Source organism: Microcaecilia unicolor, chromosome 1 (assembly GCF_901765095.1).
Source record: "Microcaecilia unicolor chromosome 1, aMicUni1.1, whole genome shotgun sequence".
Lineage (NCBI taxonomy): Eukaryota > Metazoa > Chordata > Amphibia > Gymnophiona > Siphonopidae > Microcaecilia > Microcaecilia unicolor.
Genome location: NC_044031.1, coordinates 41,858,348 through 41,878,663, shown reverse-complemented (window position 1 = coordinate 41,878,663; position 20,316 = coordinate 41,858,348). Strand labels below are relative to the sequence as shown.

General features: G+C 46.3%; 1 protein-coding gene across 30 annotated transcripts in view; it reads left to right on the top strand.

Moving 5' to 3' along the window:
• LOC115465572 (trichohyalin-like) overlaps window positions 1-20,316 on the top strand; it is a 79,321-nt gene that overhangs the window by 32,270 nt on the left and 26,735 nt on the right. Inside the window, exons 5-9 of one of the 30 annotated variants that reach the window (XM_030196313.1) lie at window positions 642-859; window positions 10,021-11,307; window positions 11,452-14,787; window positions 14,905-14,961; window positions 15,229-16,570. In XM_030196313.1, coding sequence (XP_030052173.1) covers window positions 642-859; window positions 10,021-11,307; window positions 11,452-14,787; window positions 14,905-14,961; window positions 15,229-16,570 — 6,240 coding nt within the window. Of the gene's footprint in view, window positions 1-641; window positions 860-10,020; window positions 11,308-11,451; window positions 16,571-20,316 lie in introns of all 30 variants that reach the window. The other 29 variants (XM_030196288.1, XM_030196194.1, XM_030196213.1 and 26 more) reach the window with 29 other exon arrangements.

Sequence of the window (20,316 nt, the reverse complement as noted above, 5' to 3'; positions counted from 1 at the left end):
CGAAGAAGAGATGAATTTTCAGGCCCATCCTAAATTGGACGTCTGGCTACGCCACTGATTTTTCCACCCTCTTGTTCCTGGTTCCTAATACCAACCCTTCCCACTGCTGCCTCCCAGTTCATTGGCCGCTGGCACCAAAAGCACATTCAGAACTCGGTGGCTGGAACCTCTCTCTGCTGGTCTCACAGTACGCAAGATCAGAGAGGAGAGGAAATTATTGCCTGTGAGTTCTAAATGTGCTTCTAATGCCAGTGGCCCCATTTTAGAGCAGCAGGCAGTGATGAAACAACCTCCTTCTGCATCTCCTCTCCCATTGCTGCTGGGGAAGGGGGTGGGGGCAGGATTCAAGTGATTGGTGATGGAGGGCAAGGTTCACAGAAATCACATGCTGCTGCTGCTTCTTCCGCCTGCAGCCCTGCTTATTTATACATCTGCATTAATCTTGCTCGTACTAGGGCCAGATTAAGACATGATAGGTGGCTGACTGCTTCTCAGACATTAACAGGTACATGACTCATTTGCCGAGGCGTTAATTTAGCCCTGCTTCACAAATAACCAGTTCCAGATGAACTAGAAGCTCAAAACAGCAGGAAGGAACTACCATAGGTAAAAATTTTAAAGGTTGTTTTGTGTATCCACAGAGAGGAATGTTAAACTTCATGGGCCATTGATGGTGGATCCTGTGATGGAAGTGGACAGGAAGATAATCCACACTCAGTTGGGCGACTGCTCTTCCGTTGTCAATGGCCTATACCACTTACCATGCAACAAGAATCTGATGCGGCTGAAGGATGGCAGCATAGTAGAGAAGCTCCTCTCCTTCCCTCCTCAACCGTTCTGGAATCGCCGGCTGCTGAAGGTAGATTTTTCGTAGTTACCAATCTTTTCATATTAGTGAGGCATGATCTGGTGATGACGTTGGTGACCCCAGGGCCATGGCTAGTTCTGCAAATTTGATGTTGTCCCTATTGTGCTTTGCATACTCCTAGCAGGGCTTCCTGCACCTCTGGCTTCAGTTAATCACTTTCCTCTGGTGGCGCTAACACGGGCCTTTTTTTTCTAAAACCTGGCAAACCAAGGTCTTTTGTACTGTAATGCACAGCTAGTTGCCGAGCCAGTGCGGCACTGCCTTCAGAAACACAGAAAGTGACAGCAAATAAAGACCATATGGCCTGTCCAGTCTGCCCATCCGTACCAGCTACTAAGCTTCTACAATCCTTTCCTTTCCCTCAAAGATTGCCCTGTGCTTTCTTGAATTCAGATACCATTCTCATCCCTACTTCCTCCACCAGGAGGCCGTTTCTACACATCCACCGCCCTTTCTGTAAAGAAATATTTCCCTGTATAAATCTTGAGTCTATCCCTTTCGAGTTCATCCTGTAATTCCAGAGCTTCTTTTCAGTTGAAAAAATCCTGCCTCCTGTGTATTTATTACTATAGAGGTATGTAAAAGTATCTGCCATATCGCTGTCATCTCCTTTTTCTTCGAAAGCATGCCTTTTGAGATCTTTGTCTGTCCCCATATGCTTTGTGATGTACATAAGTAATGCCACACTGGGAAAAGACCAAGGGTCCATCGAGCCCAGCATCCTGTCCATGACAGCGGCCAATCCAGGCCAAGGGCACCTGGCAAGCTTCCCAAATGTACAAACATTCTATATATGTTATTCCTGGGATTTTGGATTTTTCCAAGTCCGTTTAGTAGCGGTTTATGGACTTGTCCTTTAGGAAACCGTCCAACCCCTTTTTAAACTCTGCTAAGCTAACCGCCTTCACCACATTTTCCGGCAATGAATTCCAGAGTTTAATTACACGTTGGGTGAAGAAACATTTTCTCTGATTTGTTTTAAAGTGACGGAGTGACGGAGTTTAGAGACAGAAGCGCAGATGCTGGGACGCTGTGGAGGAGAGGAGGGGGGAAGAGAACAGTGTGGTGCTCCAGCTGGGTGGGCCGAAACCAAGAATGGATGTGCCTAGGCCTAACCATAGCAACGCCAATGATAGGTCAAGTATCACCCCCTTCTGGATAGGTCCTGATACCCGTTGCCAGAACAGCTCTTCCTGTAGAGAATCCAGGATCTCCTTGCTTCTAGACGACATTGCAGCACAGATGTTTCAATCCACATCCGACAAATTGAAATTGCCTGTCAATAGCAATATTGTGAATGTCTTCAAATAATTTCCTCTGCCTGTGAAGGAAGTCCATATATCTCACCAACATAGATGTTCTGTTTCCAAATTAACCTGCAGTTCTGTTGCTTTAATATCTTTTACACATAATGCCACTTATCCTCCCTTTCTTCCTATTCTGGCCTTCCTGAATAGATTATAGCAGTAGCGTAGCCAGCGATTATTTTTTGGGTGGGCCTGGAGGTGGACTGGGTGGGCACAGACCTCTTTCCTCTCCACCGTCCACCCCCCCGCCCGCCGCCACCACCACATTTTGTGTCCACCCGTGACCGCCTCGCCCGCGACAGCCCCCTGCACTGACCTGAAGCGTGTTCTCCCTCCAATCCAGCACCGGCGATCATAGCCAGCCTTCTACCATGTCCAGCGTGCGTCGTCGGAGCTTCTTCTCAGGCGCCTCCCGCCTACTCTGCAACTTCCTGCTGGACGTGGTAGAAGGCTGGCTATGATCGCCGGTGCTGGATTGGAGGGAGAACGCGCTTCAGGTCAGTGCAGGGGGCTGTTGCGGGCGGGGCGGGCCTGTAACAAAAGTGGGTGGGCCTGGGCCCATCCAGGCCCACCCGTGGCTACGCCCCTGGATTATAGCCCAGTATAACTATATTTTACTCATGGCTCTGTGTGTAATATGTCTCTGTGACTGCCACTAAATCCAAGTCAGCCTCCTCTATTACGTCCTTTAGATCTCTAATTGTATTTCCGTTCCATAGTCATTAGTATACACAGCTTTCCAGATGTTGCTCTTTCATTCCCATTTCCATGCAAGCATATGTTTTACTTAAGCCAGACACTGTGGTCCTTCATTCCTGATGATCGTGGTTTAAAATCCTCCTCAGTTGGTTGGCTAGTTTGCTGTGGAAGACACTTTGGGCCTGATATTCAAAGGAGTTTAACTGGGCTCCTGCCTGGTTAAACCTCGCTGAGCTGGCCAGCTGCCAATATTTAGCAGCACTTAACTGGGTAGTTCCACTTCCAAACAGTTGTTATTATTATTTTTATTACTACAATCTTATAACCCACAAAATACCAAAAGTTCACTGCGGCTAACAACAGACAAAAGCTGAACAAAGATCAGGAATTACAATATTTAAACCAAATTATACAATAATTTTCAAAAAATACTTCGTTACCACAAGTTAGCAAACTTTCTTAAAAATAAATGTCTTAAGGGCTTTCCTAAACTGAAGATAACCACAAATTCTTAAAAGAAAAGAAGAAAGAGAGTTCCAAAACTGTGCATTGAAAAGTAGATTGAAAAATCCTCTTTGCCTTTACATGGCAAATGAGGGAAATTTTTAATAAAAATTGATTTCTCATAGATCTAGAAATAATCATTTAGAAAAACAAGATGAACACCTAAATAAGCAGGCGCCAATCCATAATACTTGAAAGGTAAAAAAAACTGATACCTTAAATTGAAATCTTGCCTCCACTCTTTAACTATCTTGGTTAGGGGCATAGTTTGGGCTGAGCCAGAACTCGGCCACTTAGCAGCGATATTCAGCCCATTAACTGGCTGAGTAAGTGCACAAACTTAGGACAAGAAAAATGCTGAGTTAACCAGGCACCACTCTGAATATCATGCATGCCGGTCATTGAATAACCAGGATTAGTTCAACCCAAGGAGGTTTGATTCACAGGAGATGGCGTGACATCACAAGGCTGCTGCCACCATCTTGGTACACTCAAAACAACAATGTTGATATGATGACAAGCTCCACCAAATAATGGGCCAAGCACATTCCTGCTGTCTCCTGTTAATCAAACCTCCTTGGTTCAGCTTGCAGTTGTGATTAGCTTATTAGCTGCTTTCTGCCATGGGCTGAATATTATCACCTTTGTTTCTTTTTTGATAGATGGGCACCCTCCTCTCAGTAAGTAGAAATGCTCTCAGTGAGACCATCCAAACAGTAATGTATTCATCTCCAGGATGCGAGCTTGTCTGCCTTATGTGTATACCGTATTTTTATGCATATAACATGCCCATGCATATAACATACACTTTAAGCAATCAAAAATTCAAAAAGTGGGGGCAAAGATATAACAAAAGAAAAGCCCATCACCCCAAAAGATTGAATTACAGAGGCAAACTCTGAATATCCCTTAAATATAAATACTGGGGATTTAATGTACTTCTTCATACAAAACTTGTTTATTTTTCAATCCAACTTGCTTAAAATATGATACAATCTTGTAACCTGACCCATCACCAACGTGGTCCGTGTTTTGGAGACCTGCATCAGGGCATACGTCCTTAAACATCATAAAATAATACTATTAGAGTAATTCTAAATAATATATCTAAAATCCCCTATACATATTAACACATGTCTGAATGTGCCTCAGCGTTACTGTAACAGTGCACCTTTAAAGTGGCTTCTGAGAAAAGCAAGACGCTGACTAACCAGAGTTTGCCATTACCAATTCCACCAATCACCCAGTTCCTTCACTGACTCAAACTAAGGACCACCAGTCAATCTCCAAATTTAAACCCGCGGGATGTTTAGTATCCAATGAATAAATCCAATGCTGTTCTTTCATTTTTAAGTCCATATCACCACCCTCCCACCCCAATTCAATTTTATCAGTAATACACCAGCAAATATCAGTTAATGAGTGGCCCTTGGACAACCAATGATTGGCCAAAGGTGCACTCAAAACATTACAGTTCAAACGAGATTTATGTTTACTTAATTGCAGTTTTATAGGTCTACTAGATCTCCCTACGTAGATCAATTCACACAGGCAAACAATGGTATATACTACTCCCATGGTTCCCAAATCTGCTCCTGGAGGCACCCCAGCCAGTCAGGTTTTCAGGACTTCAACAATGAATATTCATGAGAGAGATTTGCAGTGGAGGCAGTGCATGCAGATCTTTCATGAATATTCATTGTGGAAATCCTGAAAACCTGACTGGCTGGGGTGTCTCCAGGAGCAGATTTGGGAACCACTGTACTACTGCACAAGAATCACACATGTTACTAATTACGTCTCTACCCTTATCTCCCCTTACCCCTTATCTCCCCTTACCTGAAACCTCCACTCACAGGACAAATCCCTCCTCTCTGTACCCTTCTCCACCACCGCCAATTCCAGGCTCCGCCCTTTCTCCATCGCCTCTGCCTATGCTTGGAATAAACTTCCTGAGCCCATACGCCAATCCCCCTTCCTGCCCATCTTCAAATCCTTGCTCAAAGCCCACCTCTTCAATGTCGCCTTCGGCACCTAACCATTATACCTCTATTCAGGAAATCTAGACTGCCCCAACTTGACATTTCGTCCTTTAGATTGTAAGCTCCTTTGAGCAGGGACTGTCCTTCTTTGTTAAACTGTACAGCGCTGCGTAACCCTAGTGTTAAATAGTAGTAGTAGTACTAGAGCAAGATGTCACCACCTTATTATGTCTATTCAGTGTCGACCTAGAAACCGGAATGGTGTTACTACACCACTGACAATTCTCACATTTCTTGTGTTCAGGCACCCCCATTTCCACATCATAATCCAATCTCTTATAGGACAATATCTTTCCCAACGTTTTGCCTGTTTGATATACTAACAAGGGATGACCATTAAAACAACTATGTAAAGACAAAACCTCCCAATGTTTAAACAATAAAGCCACCACTGCTTGCACATGTAACATATAAGGAAACACAGCTAAAATACTGGGACAACTAGATGGATCTTTATTTCCCAATAAAGCTTCCCTTTGGGCAAATTTAGCTCTGTAATCTGTTTTATAATAGCAGATTTGGGGTACCCCCAATCACAAAATCTTTTGAATAATTCAAAAGCATGTTTTTCAGATTCACTATCCGAGGAACATATTCTACGAATACGTAAGAATTGACTCGCAGGTAAATTCTGTCTCAACCGAAACAGGTGAAAGTTATTAAAATGTAGAAAAGTATTTCATGCTACATCCATTCTATACAAAGTAGTACCAGTATGGCTACCCGATCTGTATGCAGACACTTCTAAAAAAAAAAAAAAATCAATCTTATTTTTAATAATACATCAGGGCTTAAACTGAAAAAGAAAACGGTCTTCTCTGCAACAGCTTTAAAACAGGGTATCTGGTAAGTACCCAGCCGGACAGTTCCCACCCACCAATTGCCCCGGGGGACAGTTCCCAACTAGGGCGATTGCCCCCTGGACAATTCCCACTGTAGGGGAACAATTCCCAACAAGGACTTCCTCCGCTCGACCCTCTTGGGGTTTTTTGGGTTTTTTTGTTTGTAACTCCTTCCGTTTATTTATTTATTTTTACTGGTGGTGTGGAGCTGTGGACTTGGACCTTGATGCTTTGGCGGTGATATGCAAGCACCGGCTTGAAAAACTGCTGTGAAGCCCCGCTGTTGTGGCTTGTGCCCCGGATATCGAACAGCCAGGCACTAGAATCTCCGACGCAGATAATAAACCCTTGTGCTGCCCAGCCGAAACGAACAGCCAGGCACCCGATCACTAAGTGATCGGCCCACTGGCACTACAAACCTAAGAGGATCCCCGTACACTTCTGCAGCATTTGGAAGTACACAGGAAGAATAATAACGGAATAACTTTTCATAGGTAGAGTAGTCATTTGTAAAGGGGCCACTAAAACAGGTGCTCAACATTTATCTATTTACTTAGGGGTCCTTTTACCAAGCTGCAGGAAAAAGGGGCCTGCGCTAGTTGTGGGGTCCTTTTTTGCTGTGCACCAGGGCTCTTTTTACCACAGCGGGTAAGAAGACTTCAGGCACACATGGCCATGCGGTAAGAGAGCCCTTACTGTCACCCGTTCAGGTGGCAGTGAGGGCTCCCATGCTAACCCAGCGGTAACCGGGCATCACACGGTGATGCACAATTAGCACCATGCAAGCCATTTCTGGGGGTTTTCTTTTTCCCCCAGAAATGGTGTGTGATTGGGGTGGGACTACCGCCGGCGGTAGTCCCGGAAGAGCGAGCGGTAAGCCTGCGTTGGATTTACTGCCACTCTGTAAAAGGGCCCCTTATTTATGAATTACATTGAAAACTGGGAGCATTTGAAATCTTTTTTTTTTCCCTGTGCCTAGGGGGCTTAGACTGCATTTTCTATGTAGTGGCAGGTAGGTGAGTGAAGTCTTTTCTTTTTGGATGAGTGTACATTGGGGGGAGGTTGGGGGCATTGCCCCCCTCCCCCCTCAACGAACTGCTTGTCTGGAAGGGGGAAGGGATGTGTAAAAGGTAATGCTTGAGGTTTGGGGGGGGGGGGGGGCACTGCCCCTCAAATGATCTGGAAGGGGCATTAATTGTCCTAGTGTGTTTTGCATTTTTTGGGTTGTGGGTGGGATTTGTCCTCCCTGGTGTGGTGGGAACTGACCTAGAACCTAAAACAGAAAACCACCACCACCTACTGGCCAAACAAGAGAAATACACTACATGAAAACATTAATACACTTCACAGGCTTGAAAACCCCCTGTTTTATCACAAGACCAGATGCTTGCTGCTTGGTTGGAAAAGAGAGAAGGAAATATTCTCTTAGATGAGATGCCTTTTGGGGTTGTAAATGACAATAGACTTCAAGGTATGTAATACTGATCTTATAGTTGGCACGCATATACGTGAGAGCATTATATTGAGGTATCATTCCGTATAAGATCTTAAATGTTAAACAGCATAATTTATATAAAATGCTCGCTTCTACTGAACAACAACAAAAATAAGTCTTTCTGTCAGATTTTTTTAAGGTCATAGATTAACTGAGTTACCACATTTTGAACTCTCTGAAATCTTTTCATTAAGTTTTTAGCAGCGCCCAAATGTACAATATTACAGTAGTCCAGTTTGCTTGGATTTAAAGATTGGACTACCAGTCTAAATTGTTCTTGTCATATATTTTTTTTATTCATTTGGATTTTGCTTACACCTTTTTTCAGTAGTAGCTCAAGGTGAGTTACATTCAGGTACACTGGGTATTCCCTGTCCTTGCAGAGCTCGTAATCTAAGTTTGTACCTGAAGCAATGGAGGGTTAGGTGACTTACCCCAAAATCACAAGGAGCAGCAGTGGGATTTGAACCAGCCACCTCTGGATGTCAAGACCAGTGCCTTAACCACTAGGCCACTCCTCTGCTCTGCTCCACTATGCATTCTTATCAATTTCCTCGTAATCCAAAAGGAACTTTTCACAAAATGATTAATTTGATCCTTCCATCGTTTATCTACAATCCAGAGTTTTGTGTACAAAGTTGAGGAGGCAGCAGATCACCACTCTTGGTCTCAAGTTAGATTGTTGGCGAGGGCCCACATGGCGAGCCCGCTCTACACATAGTGCCCCCAAGGAAGTCGACAGCTTTAACTGTTGCGGTAGCCATGTCTCTAGAAATCCCCGCAGATCACTTTCTCCCAGCGTCTCCGGTAGGCCCACAAACCTCAGATTGTTCCGTCGGGATCTGTTTTCTAGATCCTCCTGTTTCTCTTCATACGCTGCCACTGGAGTTTGCAATCGGGCTTGTTCCTCCTCCACCTTGGTTACCCGGTACTCCCAAGATCCCATGTCTCTGCTGGTATGCCACAAAATCCTTGCTGAGCTGCCCCATACGGTCCTGCAATTGTTCTAGTTTAGTATCAGTAGGGCTCAAACGTTTGTCAAATGATATTTCCATGGCCCCCGCCACCTCTGCCACCCACGCCGAACCAGTTGTGGAGGCCGCCATTTTGTCCTCGTGTAGCCAGGCTTTCTCCTTCTCCTTGCGTGGTCCTTTCACTCCCATGGCGCTTATAAAAGATGTCAGAGCGATCCAGATAGTAAACTAGGCGAGAGTAGCACAAGCTGGTAGGTCAAAAATGATGTAGATGGGGGGTGTAGCGGTGGGCTGGCAGGAGCGGAGTTTTTCAGCGACCGCTCCCAAGCATGGCGTCACGTGACCTCCATGGACTTTTCTTTTATGAAATTATCCAAACCTTTTTTGAAACCCTGCTAAGCTAACTGCTTATACACTCGTCTGCCCCAGGTTCTAAAATTCCTAATTATAGCTCTGTTCTAGAGCTGGGTTAGAGCAGGGTATGCAGCAATGAACAAGCTTGACTATTTTCAAAGAATATGTGTTTTAGTAAAAAAAAAAAAAAAAAAATACCAACAAGAAAGGAGATTGAATTTTCTTTCTTACAGTGTGACATTTCATATTCCCTAAAATCCATGCACCCCAGTGGCTATCAGGGGCTATGTTTGGGGTTAATCTTGTTGTGTCCCTCTACACCATTAATAAGGATACTTATGTGATAATGTTTTGATCATTTATTTATTGAGAGAGAAATTCATATTGTATAGCTTAGTTGCCTTTGACAGGAGTACTTTTTATGTGCCTCTTGGTTTGGGTTTCCATTCGATTTCTGCTGCTGATTTTCTTTATGATCTAGCTGTGACATCTGCAGCTCTTTCTGCTGTTCAAATAGCTGCTTCTCTGGCTGTTTCTGTTTATGTGGGAGAGGAGGGACATCCAGTAATCGTACACGAGCAACACCTGCAGGTGTGATTCAGGGTGTGTGCACACTGGTGTATGAAGGGAGTTTGTTCCCTTACAAGGGATTATTTCTGCTGTGAACGTGTTGTAAAGGGAGCAGCATGGGTATTCATGGATGGAGGCTGATAGCGCTATATCCCCAACCATACTTGTTGAGCTTGAATCTGAGAGGAGGAGAAAGCTGCAGGATACTGAAGAAAAAGCAAATTGACACTGTACTCTGATTACATTTGTTGGTCTAGGTAGATTTGACTTGTACATTGCTTCTGTATCCCTGTATACAGCTCAGGAACATCGGCGCATGTGTTAACTTATCAATGCTGTAATGAGGTTTTCTGTTTTCTTTGCAGGTTTTTACGCGATGTGTGATGCCTGCACTGCCATATACATTAAGAAAAAGGAGGAAATGTGGAGAAAATGGAAAATTTGGAACATTCTTCAAAGAATTTAGAATTTTAAATGTTCCAAAGGATCATGAGCAAAAGAAGAATTGGCTGATGGGGCCAGAGCTGCTACAGTTGGCAGTGCTGAAGAAGGAGCAGATACTGCCACAGTTGGCAAATCCAGAGCAGGTGCAGTCACAGCTAGTAGAACTAGAACAGCTGCAGCTGATAAGACTGAAGGAGGAGCAGCTGCAGCCACAGTTACTGGGGCCAGAGCCGCTGCAGCTGGTGGAGCTGAAGAAGCAGTTGCATTCACAGCTGGCAGGGCCACAAAATGAAGACCAGCAGACTCAAGTGGAGAAACAAGAGAACCAATTGGAGCAGCAGAAGAAGAAATGTAAAGAGAGGGATCAACGGAAGAAATGGCCACAAAAGAAGGAGCGACATAAAAGAGTAAACAATCTCAAAAGTAAAATACGACAACAGTTGAACTGTGAAAACAGAAATCAAATAATCCAGCAAGAAGAGCAGCAACTGGCAGAGCAGTATCAGAGGGCCCGACAGCAGCTGAAACTACAGTATCAGAAAGCACAACAACTGTTGAAGCAGCAATACAAGAAAGCCCTGCAACTGCTGCAGCAGGAAAAAGAGCAACAGCAAATGGAACAGCAGCAGAAACAGCCGGAGAAGCAACAAATGGAACAGCAGAAAGAGCAGCAGAAACAGCCAGAGAAGCAACAAATGGAAGAGCAGCAGAAACAGCCAGAGAAGCAACAAATGGAAGAGCAGAAGGAGCTGCAGCTGCAAGAGCAGCAGAAACGGCTAGAAAAGCAACCATTGGAAGAGCAGAAGGAGCTGCAAGAACAGCAGAAACAGCTAGAAAAGCAACAAATGGAAGAACAGAAGCAGCAAATGGAAGAGCAGAAGGAGCTGCAGCTGCAAGAGCAGCAGAAACAGCTAGAAAAGCAACAAATAGAAGAGCAGAAGAAGCTGCAGCTGCAAGAACAGAAACTGCTAGAAAAGCAGCAAATGGAAGAGCAGAAAGAGCTGCAGAAACAGCTAGAGAAGCAGCAAATGGAAGAGCAGAAAGAGATACAGCTGGAACAACACAAAGAGCAGTCACTATCATGGCAGGGAATACAGGCAGAGAAACAGCAATTTCAAGAGCAGCAGGAACCTCAGCTAACACAGCAGAAAGAGCTGCTGTCGTGGCAAGAACCACAGGTAGTGAAGCAGCAAATGGAAGAGCAGAAAGAGCAGCTGCAAGAACTGCAGAAACAGCTAGAGCAGCAACAAATGGAAGAGCAGAAAGAGCTGCAGCTGCCACAGCTGGAACAGCACAAAGAACAGTCACTAACATGGCAGGAAATACAGTCAGAGAAGCAGCAATTTCAAGAGGAGCAGGAGCCTCAACTAACACAGCAGAAAGAACCGCTGTCATGGCAAGAACCACTGCTAGAGAAGCAGCAAATGGAAGAACAGAAAGAGCTGCAGAAACAGCTAGAGAAGCAGCAAATGGAAGAGCAGAAAGAGCTGCAAGAGCTAGAGAAGCAGCAAAAGGAAGAGCAGAAAGAATTGCAGCTGCCACAGCTGAAACAACACAAAGAACAGTTACTATCAAGGCAGAAAATACATCCAAAGAAGCAGCAATTTCAACAACAGCAGGAGCCTCAGCTAACACAGCAGAAAGAACCGCTGTCGTGGCAAGAACCACAGCTAGAGAAGCAGCAGTTAACACAGCAGCAAGAAGCACACCTGCTGCAGTGGAAAGTACTGCAGGACAACCAGTCACTGCTTCAAGAAAAACGAGTTCTTCACTGGCAAAAATGGAGGAAGGTTAAGAGTTGGAACAGAAAAAGCAGAAATCATCCAAAACAGGTCCTGCAGCGAAAAGAACTGGTAACCTGGCATGATCAGAGACTGCCGATGCTACAGCAGGCACTGCAGGAAGAGCACCAGCTTCAGCTAGAACAGCAGCAGAAACAGGAGGCACAGCAGTTGCCACAGCAGCAGAGACATAAAAGAAAGAACAGAAATCCCCAAAAACGTCAGAAAGTACAGCTAGAGCATTGCTTCTTACAGCAGCAACAGAAACCAAATGGAAACCCAAATCAAGAGGAAGAGGGGTGTCTGCTGCAGCAGGTGCAGAAAGATTGTCAGTGGCCACCACAGCAGGTGCAAGAGGAGCAGCAAATGATACAGCAGCAGGAGGAATATCCACAGCAGGTGCAGAAGGATGAGCAGCAAATTGTATGGCATGGAGAGAAACCAGTGTTGCCAAAGCAGGCACAGGAGGAGCAGCCACTTCTGCAGCAGGGAGAACAGCTACAACAGCAGGTAGGGTGGGAGCAGAGATTGGCAACACTGCAAGATCAGCCCCTACAATCACAGGAAGAACATCAGCTGCTGCCTCAGCTAGAGCTGCAAATTACATTGTATAAGGAGCATCCGCTGTGGCCGGAGCAGGTGCGACTGCTGCCATCACAGGAAGAGGATAAACAGCCACAGCAGATACAAGAGGAGCAACAACTGCTGCAGGATGAACAGGCATCACAACAGATGCCAACATTCCAACCACTGCTACTGCTGAAAGATCAGCAACTACCGCAGCAAGTGCAGGAACAGCAGCCATTACTATCGCAAAAAGAACATCAACAGCAAGTACATGAGGGGCAGCAACTACAGGCAGAGCATAAAGAACTGCAAAAGCAGGTGCAGGATGAGCAACCACTGCAGTCACATGAGGATCATCAGTGTCTTCCACAGCAGATACATGAAGAGCAGCTACTGGAAGAGCATCAGCAGCTTTCACAGCAACTGCATGCAGAGCAGTTTCTGCCATCACAGAAAGAGCATCAACAGCCCACATGTCAGGTGCAGGAGGAGCAGCAATGGGCACAGCAAGAAAAGTATCAGTGGCCACCACAGCAGGTACAAAAGAAGCATCAAGTGACACTCTGTGAGAAGCAAACACTGTGGCCACCACAGGTGCAGAAGGATCAACCATTACCACCACAGGAGGCGTTTCATCTGCGACCAATGCAACAGGTGCAGGAGAAGCAGCAAATGACAATTCAGGGGGAGGAATTGGTGCAGGAGGAGCAACCAGTGCTGCCAAAGAAGATGCAAGAGGAGCAACCAGTGCTTCCACAGATGATGCAGAAGGAGCTGCCAGTGCAACAAGTTCATGAGGAACAACCAGTGCTGTCACAGACGATGCAGAAGGAGCTGCCAGTGCAACAAGTTCATGAGGAGCAACCAGTGCTGCCACAGACGATGCAGAAGGAGCTGCCAGTGCAACAGGTTCATGAGGAGCAACCAGTGCTGCCACAGACGATGCAGAAGGAGCTGCCAGTGCAACAGGTGCACGAGGAACAACCAGTGCTGTCACAGACGATGCAGAAGGAGCTGTCAGTACAACAGGTGCACAAGGAGCAACCAGTGCTGCCACAGACGATGCAGAGGGAGCCTCCAGTGCAGCAGGTGCATGAGGAGCAACCACTGCCACCACAGGAAGAGTTTCAGCTGCTACCAGTGCAGCAGATGCAGGAAGAACCACAAATGACACCACTGCCTCAGAATATGCAGGAAGTGCAGGCACTGTGGCCACAGCAGGTGCAGGAGGAGCAACCACAGCTATTGCTGGAAGAGTCACAGCTGATGACACATCAAGCTCAGAACAAGCTTTCACTGCAACAGGAGCAGCAAATTATGTATAGGGAGCAATTTCTGCAGCAGGTGCAGGAAGATCAACAAAGGACACTCCATGAGGAGCAAACACTGCAGCAGCAGATGCGAGAAGAGCAGCAAATGACACTGCATGGGGAGCAGTCTCTGCAGCTGGAGCACAAGAAGCAAATACTGCTGCAGGTGCATAAGAAGCTGCCAGTGCAACAAATGCAAGAGGGCCAGCAAATGATACTGCATGATGATGAGCAACCAATACTACTGCAGCAGATGGAGGAAGACCAGCAAATGACACTGCACGAAGAGCAATCAATGCAGCAGGTACAGGAAGAGCAGCAAATGACAATACCTGGGGACCAATTACTGCAGCAGATGCAGGAAGAGCAGCAAATGATACTGCATAGGGAGCAAACACCTCAGCAGGTGCAGGAAGACCAGCAAATCACACTGCAGCAGGTGCAGGAAGACCAGCAAATCACACTGCATGGGGAGCAATCACTGCAACAGGGGCAGGAAAAGCAGCAAATGACACTGCACGGGGAGCAATCACTGCAGCAGGTGCAGGTAGAGCAGCAAATGATGCTGTCTTGCGAGCAGTCACTGCAGCAGGTGCAGGAAGACCAGCAAATCACACTGCACGGGGAGCAATCTCTGCAGCAGGTGCAGGAAGACCAGCAAATGACACTGCAGGAGGTGCAGGAAGACCAGCAAATGACACTGCACGGGGAGCAATCACTGCAGCAGGTGCAGGAAGAGCAGCAAATGACACTGCAGCAGGTGCAGAAAGGGCAGCAAATGATACTGCATGGGGAGCAAACACCTCAGCAGGTGCAGGAAGAGCAGCAAATCACACTGCACAGGGAGCAATCACTGCAGCAGGTGCAGGTAGAGCAGCAAATGGCACTGCCTTGCGAGCAGTCACTGCAGCAGGTGCAGGAAGAGCAGCAAATGACATTGCAGCAGGTGCAGGAAGACCAGCAAATGACACTGCAGGAGGTGCAGGAAGACCAGCAAATGACACTGCACGGGGAGCAATCACTGCAGCAGGTGCAGGAAGAGCAGCAAATGACACTGCAGCAGGTGCAGAAGAAGCAGCAAATGACACTGCAGCAGGTGCAGAAAGGGCAGCAAATGATACTGCATGGGGAGCAAACACCTCAGCAGGTGCAGGAAGAGCAGCAAATCACACTGCACAGGGAGCAATCACTGCAGCAGGTGCAGGTAGAGCAGCAAATGGCACTGCCTTGCGAGCAGTCACTGCAGCAGGTGCAGGAAGAGCAGCAAATGACATTGCAACAGGTGCAGGAAGACCAGCAAATCACACTGCAGCAGGTGCAGGAAGACCAGCAAATCACACTGCAGCAGGTGCAGGAAGAGCAGCAAATGACATTGCAGCAGGTGCAGAAAGAGCAGCAAATGACATTGCAGCAGGTGCAGGATGAGCAGAAAGAGCAGCAAATGACATTGCAGCAGGTGCAGGATGAGCAGAAAGAGCAGCAAATGACACTGCACGGGGAGCAATCTCTGCAGCAGGTGCAGGAAGAGCAGCAAATGACATTGCAGCAGGTGCAGGATGAGCAGAAAGAGCAGCAAATGACACTGCAGCAGGTGCAGGAAGAGCAGCAAATGACACTGCCCGGGGAGCAATCACTGCAGCAGTTGCAGAAAGAGCAGCAAATGACACTGCCCGGGGAGCATTCACTGCAGCAGTTGCAGAAAGAGCAGCAAATGACACTGCCCGGGGAGCAATCACTGCAGCAGGTGCAGAAAGAGCAGCAAATGACACTGCCCGGGGAGCAATCACTGCAGCAGGTGCAGAAAGAGCAGCAAATCACATTGCAGCAAGTGCAGGAAGAGCAGCAAATGACACTGCAGCAGGCCCAGAAAGAGCAGCATGGGGAGCAATCAGTGCAGCTGGAGCAAAAGAAGCAAACACTGCTGCCACAACAGATACAGGAGGAACAACCAACGGCACTGCATGAGGATCAATCACTGCAGCAAGTGCAGTTTAAGCAATCACTGCAGGTACAGAAGGAGCTGCCAGTACAGCAAATGCAGGGCCAGCAAATAATACTACATAATGAGCAACCAGTGCTACTGCAGCAGATGGGGGAAGACCAGCAAATGACACTGCACAGGGAGCAATCACTGCAGCAGGTGCAGGAAGAGCAGCAAATGATTTTACATGGGGAGCAAGAACAGCAGGTGCAGGAGAAGCAAACACTGCTGCCAGAACAGATGCAGGAGGAGCAGCCACTGTCACTGCATAGGGCACAATCACTGCAGCAAGTGCAGGAACAGCAGCAAATAACACTGCAGCTGGAGCTGGTGGAGCAGGAAATGACATTGCATGGGGAGCAATCTCTTCAACAGCAGCAGCTAATACCATTGCACAGGGAGCAATCACTGCAGCAGGAGCAGAAGGAACTGCCAGTGCAGCAGCTAAAGGAAGAAGAGCAAATGACACTGCATGGGGAGCAATCTCTACAGCAGGAGCAGAAGGAGCTGCCAGTGCAGCAGCTAAAGGAAGAAGAGCAAATGACACTGCATGGGGAGCAATCTCTACAGCAGGAGCAGAAGGAGCTGCCAGTGCAGCAGCTAAAGGAAGAAGAGCAAATGACACTGCATGGGGAGCAGAAGGAGCTGCCAGTGCAGCAGCTAAAGGAAGAGGGGCAAATGATACTGCATGGGGAGCAACCAGTGCCACTTCAGCACGTTCGGGAGGAACAGCAGCTGGCACCACCGTTGCCCCTGCAACAAGTTCAGAGTAGAAACAGAAACTCAGAACAGTATTATCGGAAACAGAAGATACAACAGCAAGATGTCGGAGGTATGTTGTTTAGTTTTTGCAGGTTCCATGCCTCATCCTCTTGATAGAGCTCAAACGTAGCAGGGCAAGGATAATGGGATTAGTTGGGAAACACAGCTAGATAAAAGTAGGTGGGCTTCTGCTAATATTAATGAGCTGAATTTAAGACAGGTAGATTAAGTTGTCTCCCCCCCCCCCCCTCCTGTTTTCCCTCAGACTTCCGTTTTGCTGTTATTTCTCATGAATAATAAAGTGTAAACCAGAATAATATAGGTCTGAGATAGATGCACCTGGTTGCTTTGAAGTGGAGGAAATAGGGAGAGGGACGCGCCATTCTAGCTCTTGGCCCAGGGTAGGGAAGCGGGGTGGGTGGGAGAGGCTAGGGGAGGAAAAGTTACAAAGATGACATCAAAGATGAAAAATCCATTTGCAATTTTTAGGGGAACGAGTCTGACAAACGAGCAATGAAGAATGAAATAACTCACCTGAGACATTTATTATACTTTCTAATGTAACAGAGAAGTAGGATCTTTCTAATCCTGGCTTTATTAGACACGTTAGTTAAACTGTCACAGGAGGGACATTTGTAGCTCTTTAGGCTAAACTGCTTCAAAGGACTATATAGACCGCCCATAGGAAAGGACGATGTCAAGTGGGCAGTTTTCAAATAGAGTAACAACACAAATAATATTGGAAATAGTTGTACAAAACCAGAATGTCGAGAAAAATCCACAACCCAAAAATACATAAACTATTCTGGTCTCCAGGTCCTAAAACCCCCGGAGACCAGTTCAGTTTGTTAATTTTTCAGTTGTGGATTTTTGTTAATATTCCATTTTTCAAATAGCCTATTTTCAGCTGTAAAAATCAGTTTTTACCTATAGAAAATAGCCCATGAATACACATAGAAAACGATTTTTTTAATTATGTAGGTGAATACATGTGTGCAAGTAAATATACTGACACATATACCTACATGCAGACCGTGTATTAGTTTCCAGGGATGGCTTTTGTGTGGAGCTAGGTCGCAGATGCAACATATATGTGCACTTTATGAAGTACACACGTATGCGCATACTTGCAGATTCTATAAATTGTGCACAGATTTCCATGTGCAAAATTGTGCACTGTTGTGAGATGCACGCCCAACTAAATTGACTTAACGAGCCAATTAGCATCAATTGGGCACTAACGGCGGTTATTAGTGTTAATTGGCAACAATTTTGATTTGTGAACACATCTTGCTAAGCGCTGTTCTATAAAGATTCATGCACAAATTTTGTATCGGGCAACTCAAAAGGTGCATGGCCATGGGAGGGGCAGGGGTGCACAGTATTACAGAATACTGGGGATCCTCATGGGGATTTACACCAGGTTTCAATTGGTGTAAATCCTCACGCCCAAAGTTTGGCGTAGAAATCGGCACCAAGTGCTGCTATAACCTTCACTGATAGAATAGCGCTCCATGCGGATTTTTTTGTCTGCGTTTTTGAGTGCCATTTACTGAATTTAGAGGCCAGTGCTCAAAGGTTGCTGTTAAAATAAATAAATAAAAAAAGCGTGCCTTTAGATCTGCAGTTTGAAGTTAACCGATTTTGAAATAGCGAGCGATACTCAAAAGAAGTTGCATGCAAATGAGCTGCGCACAGTTTCAGCAAGCAGCTCAGTAGGGAAAGCGCCAAGCACATGCACAGGACAGTCACTCGCTAAGTGTCGATGCAAAGCACATGCCCAAGGGAAAAAAACCTACAGCTGTGTGTCCCTCCACAATGTGCTTTTTTTTTTTTTTAGTTCCATGACAGCTTTTTTTACAGTTCCTTTTGATAGGGTTCCACAACAGCTTTCATGTCCTGAGGGGGGGGGGGTTATTGTTTTTATGTGCATGTATGAAAGTCATGTGTGGCTTTTTTTTCTAGCTGTGGATGCCTTTGATGTGCCTCCACAACATGCTACAGCCTTTGTTTTTTTACCATGACAAGTTTTTCACAGTGCTGTTACATGTGGGACACACGCACATGGTGTACTATTAAAATATGACAGTACACTACGCTGAGAACTTGCCGTCATGCTACGGAGGCTTCAGACCTCCCTTTCTGTGTGTCACTCGGAATACTCATTTTAACACTAATCAGCTTGTTATAATACATTTGCATACGATTATCGACTGCTACCGTGAACAGTAAGATCGACACGGAACCCCTTTGTGCAATACTCGCTGAATAAAGTAAACACTAAATTGACTAGAACCATAGCCGCCGAGGGGGGGGGGGGGCAGGGGGGACAAAATGGCGCCGCAGTCCCACCTGCCCTCCGTCGTCGACCGTCTGCCACCAGGCCAGGCCCCCTGCATTGAAATCACAGCGCCTCTCACGTCCGTGTGAAAGCGCAGCAGGGCAGCAGATCGCCTCCCTCCGGGCTTCCTTCCCTCCCTGTGTCCCACCCTCGTCTGACGTAACTTCCGCGAAGGCGGGACACAAGGAGGGAAGGAGGGCCGAAGGGAGGCGATCTGCTGCCTGCAGCGCTTTCACACGGAGTTGAGAGGCGCTGTGATTTCAATGCAGGGGGCCTGGCCCGGTGGGGGGTGGAGGGGGGGTGAGGCCCCGGGGGCGGCCTTGCCTCAAGCCTGGCCCAGTCTCTCGGCGGCCCTGGCTAGAACCAGTCTAAATCGGACATTGCTAGCATGGTAAGCTTTTGCATCGGCCCCTTAGTCCATACAGTAGTGGCACATAGTTTCAGAATTTGTGTGCTATTGAGGATGGTTTTTGGAGCTCAGGTGCATCCTCATAAAATTGCCCCCTATGAAGACAACAAACAAATCCTCAGGGAGCTCACAAACCCACCTGTATCTTTATTCTGTAAGCCAATTTTCAAAGAGAAAGTACACCAGGAACATTCAAATCCGACTTCATACCATAGTAGGGCCAGCCTAAGGGGTTTTGATGACCTGATCCAACTTTGACACACCCATCTTGAGGCCAGTTTTGCAGTATAAACCATGCAGATATCAGGATTTGTACCACAAGATTGATTCTACAGCACACAAAATCTAGTGGTGTAGCTTTAATGTGATTGTTTACCCAGGTTTAGGACTTCATTTAGATCCCAGAGATCATCCCCCTCCATAAACGAGCAATTTCTCAGGTTCCATTGCTGCTGCCATGTTCTACTTAATCTGTGCATGAGCAGACACTGCACCCTCCCTCCTGAGCTCCCTTTATTGCCCCAGCAAGTTCAGCTGCAGTAAAAGAGTTCCAAACCACAGCCAATAGAAACAGAGCAAGTGGCGCAAGACATTAATCAGCTTCTGAAGTGGCCACTTATGATTATATTCCAGACCCAGCCAGCTTCATCCACCCACTAAAAGTACTGTTATAATTTAATGACATTCTAATGTACACGTTTTAATGTAAATCACATAGAATGTAAATTATTCATTCCCATGAAACATTCCAAGACCAACCAATGAAACACCCCCAACAATGGATGTTGAGAGATGAGATGTTTCACTTTAGAACTCAACAGCAAGAAATACTACAGGTACACAATCTCTTGTCCGAAATTCTGCAAACTGAAAAGCTCCAAAAAACATTTTTTTTTTCCTGGAAGTTGTCACATTTGGTGCCAGACATGCCCCAGCATAACACACACTCAACCCCAAAGAGCTGCAGATTTCCCTGTGGGTAACAGTGAGAAGTATAAGATGAACAGTATTTACCAGGTAATACTGATAAGCTGTGCAATACTTTCACTAAGCTCCTAATCCCTAA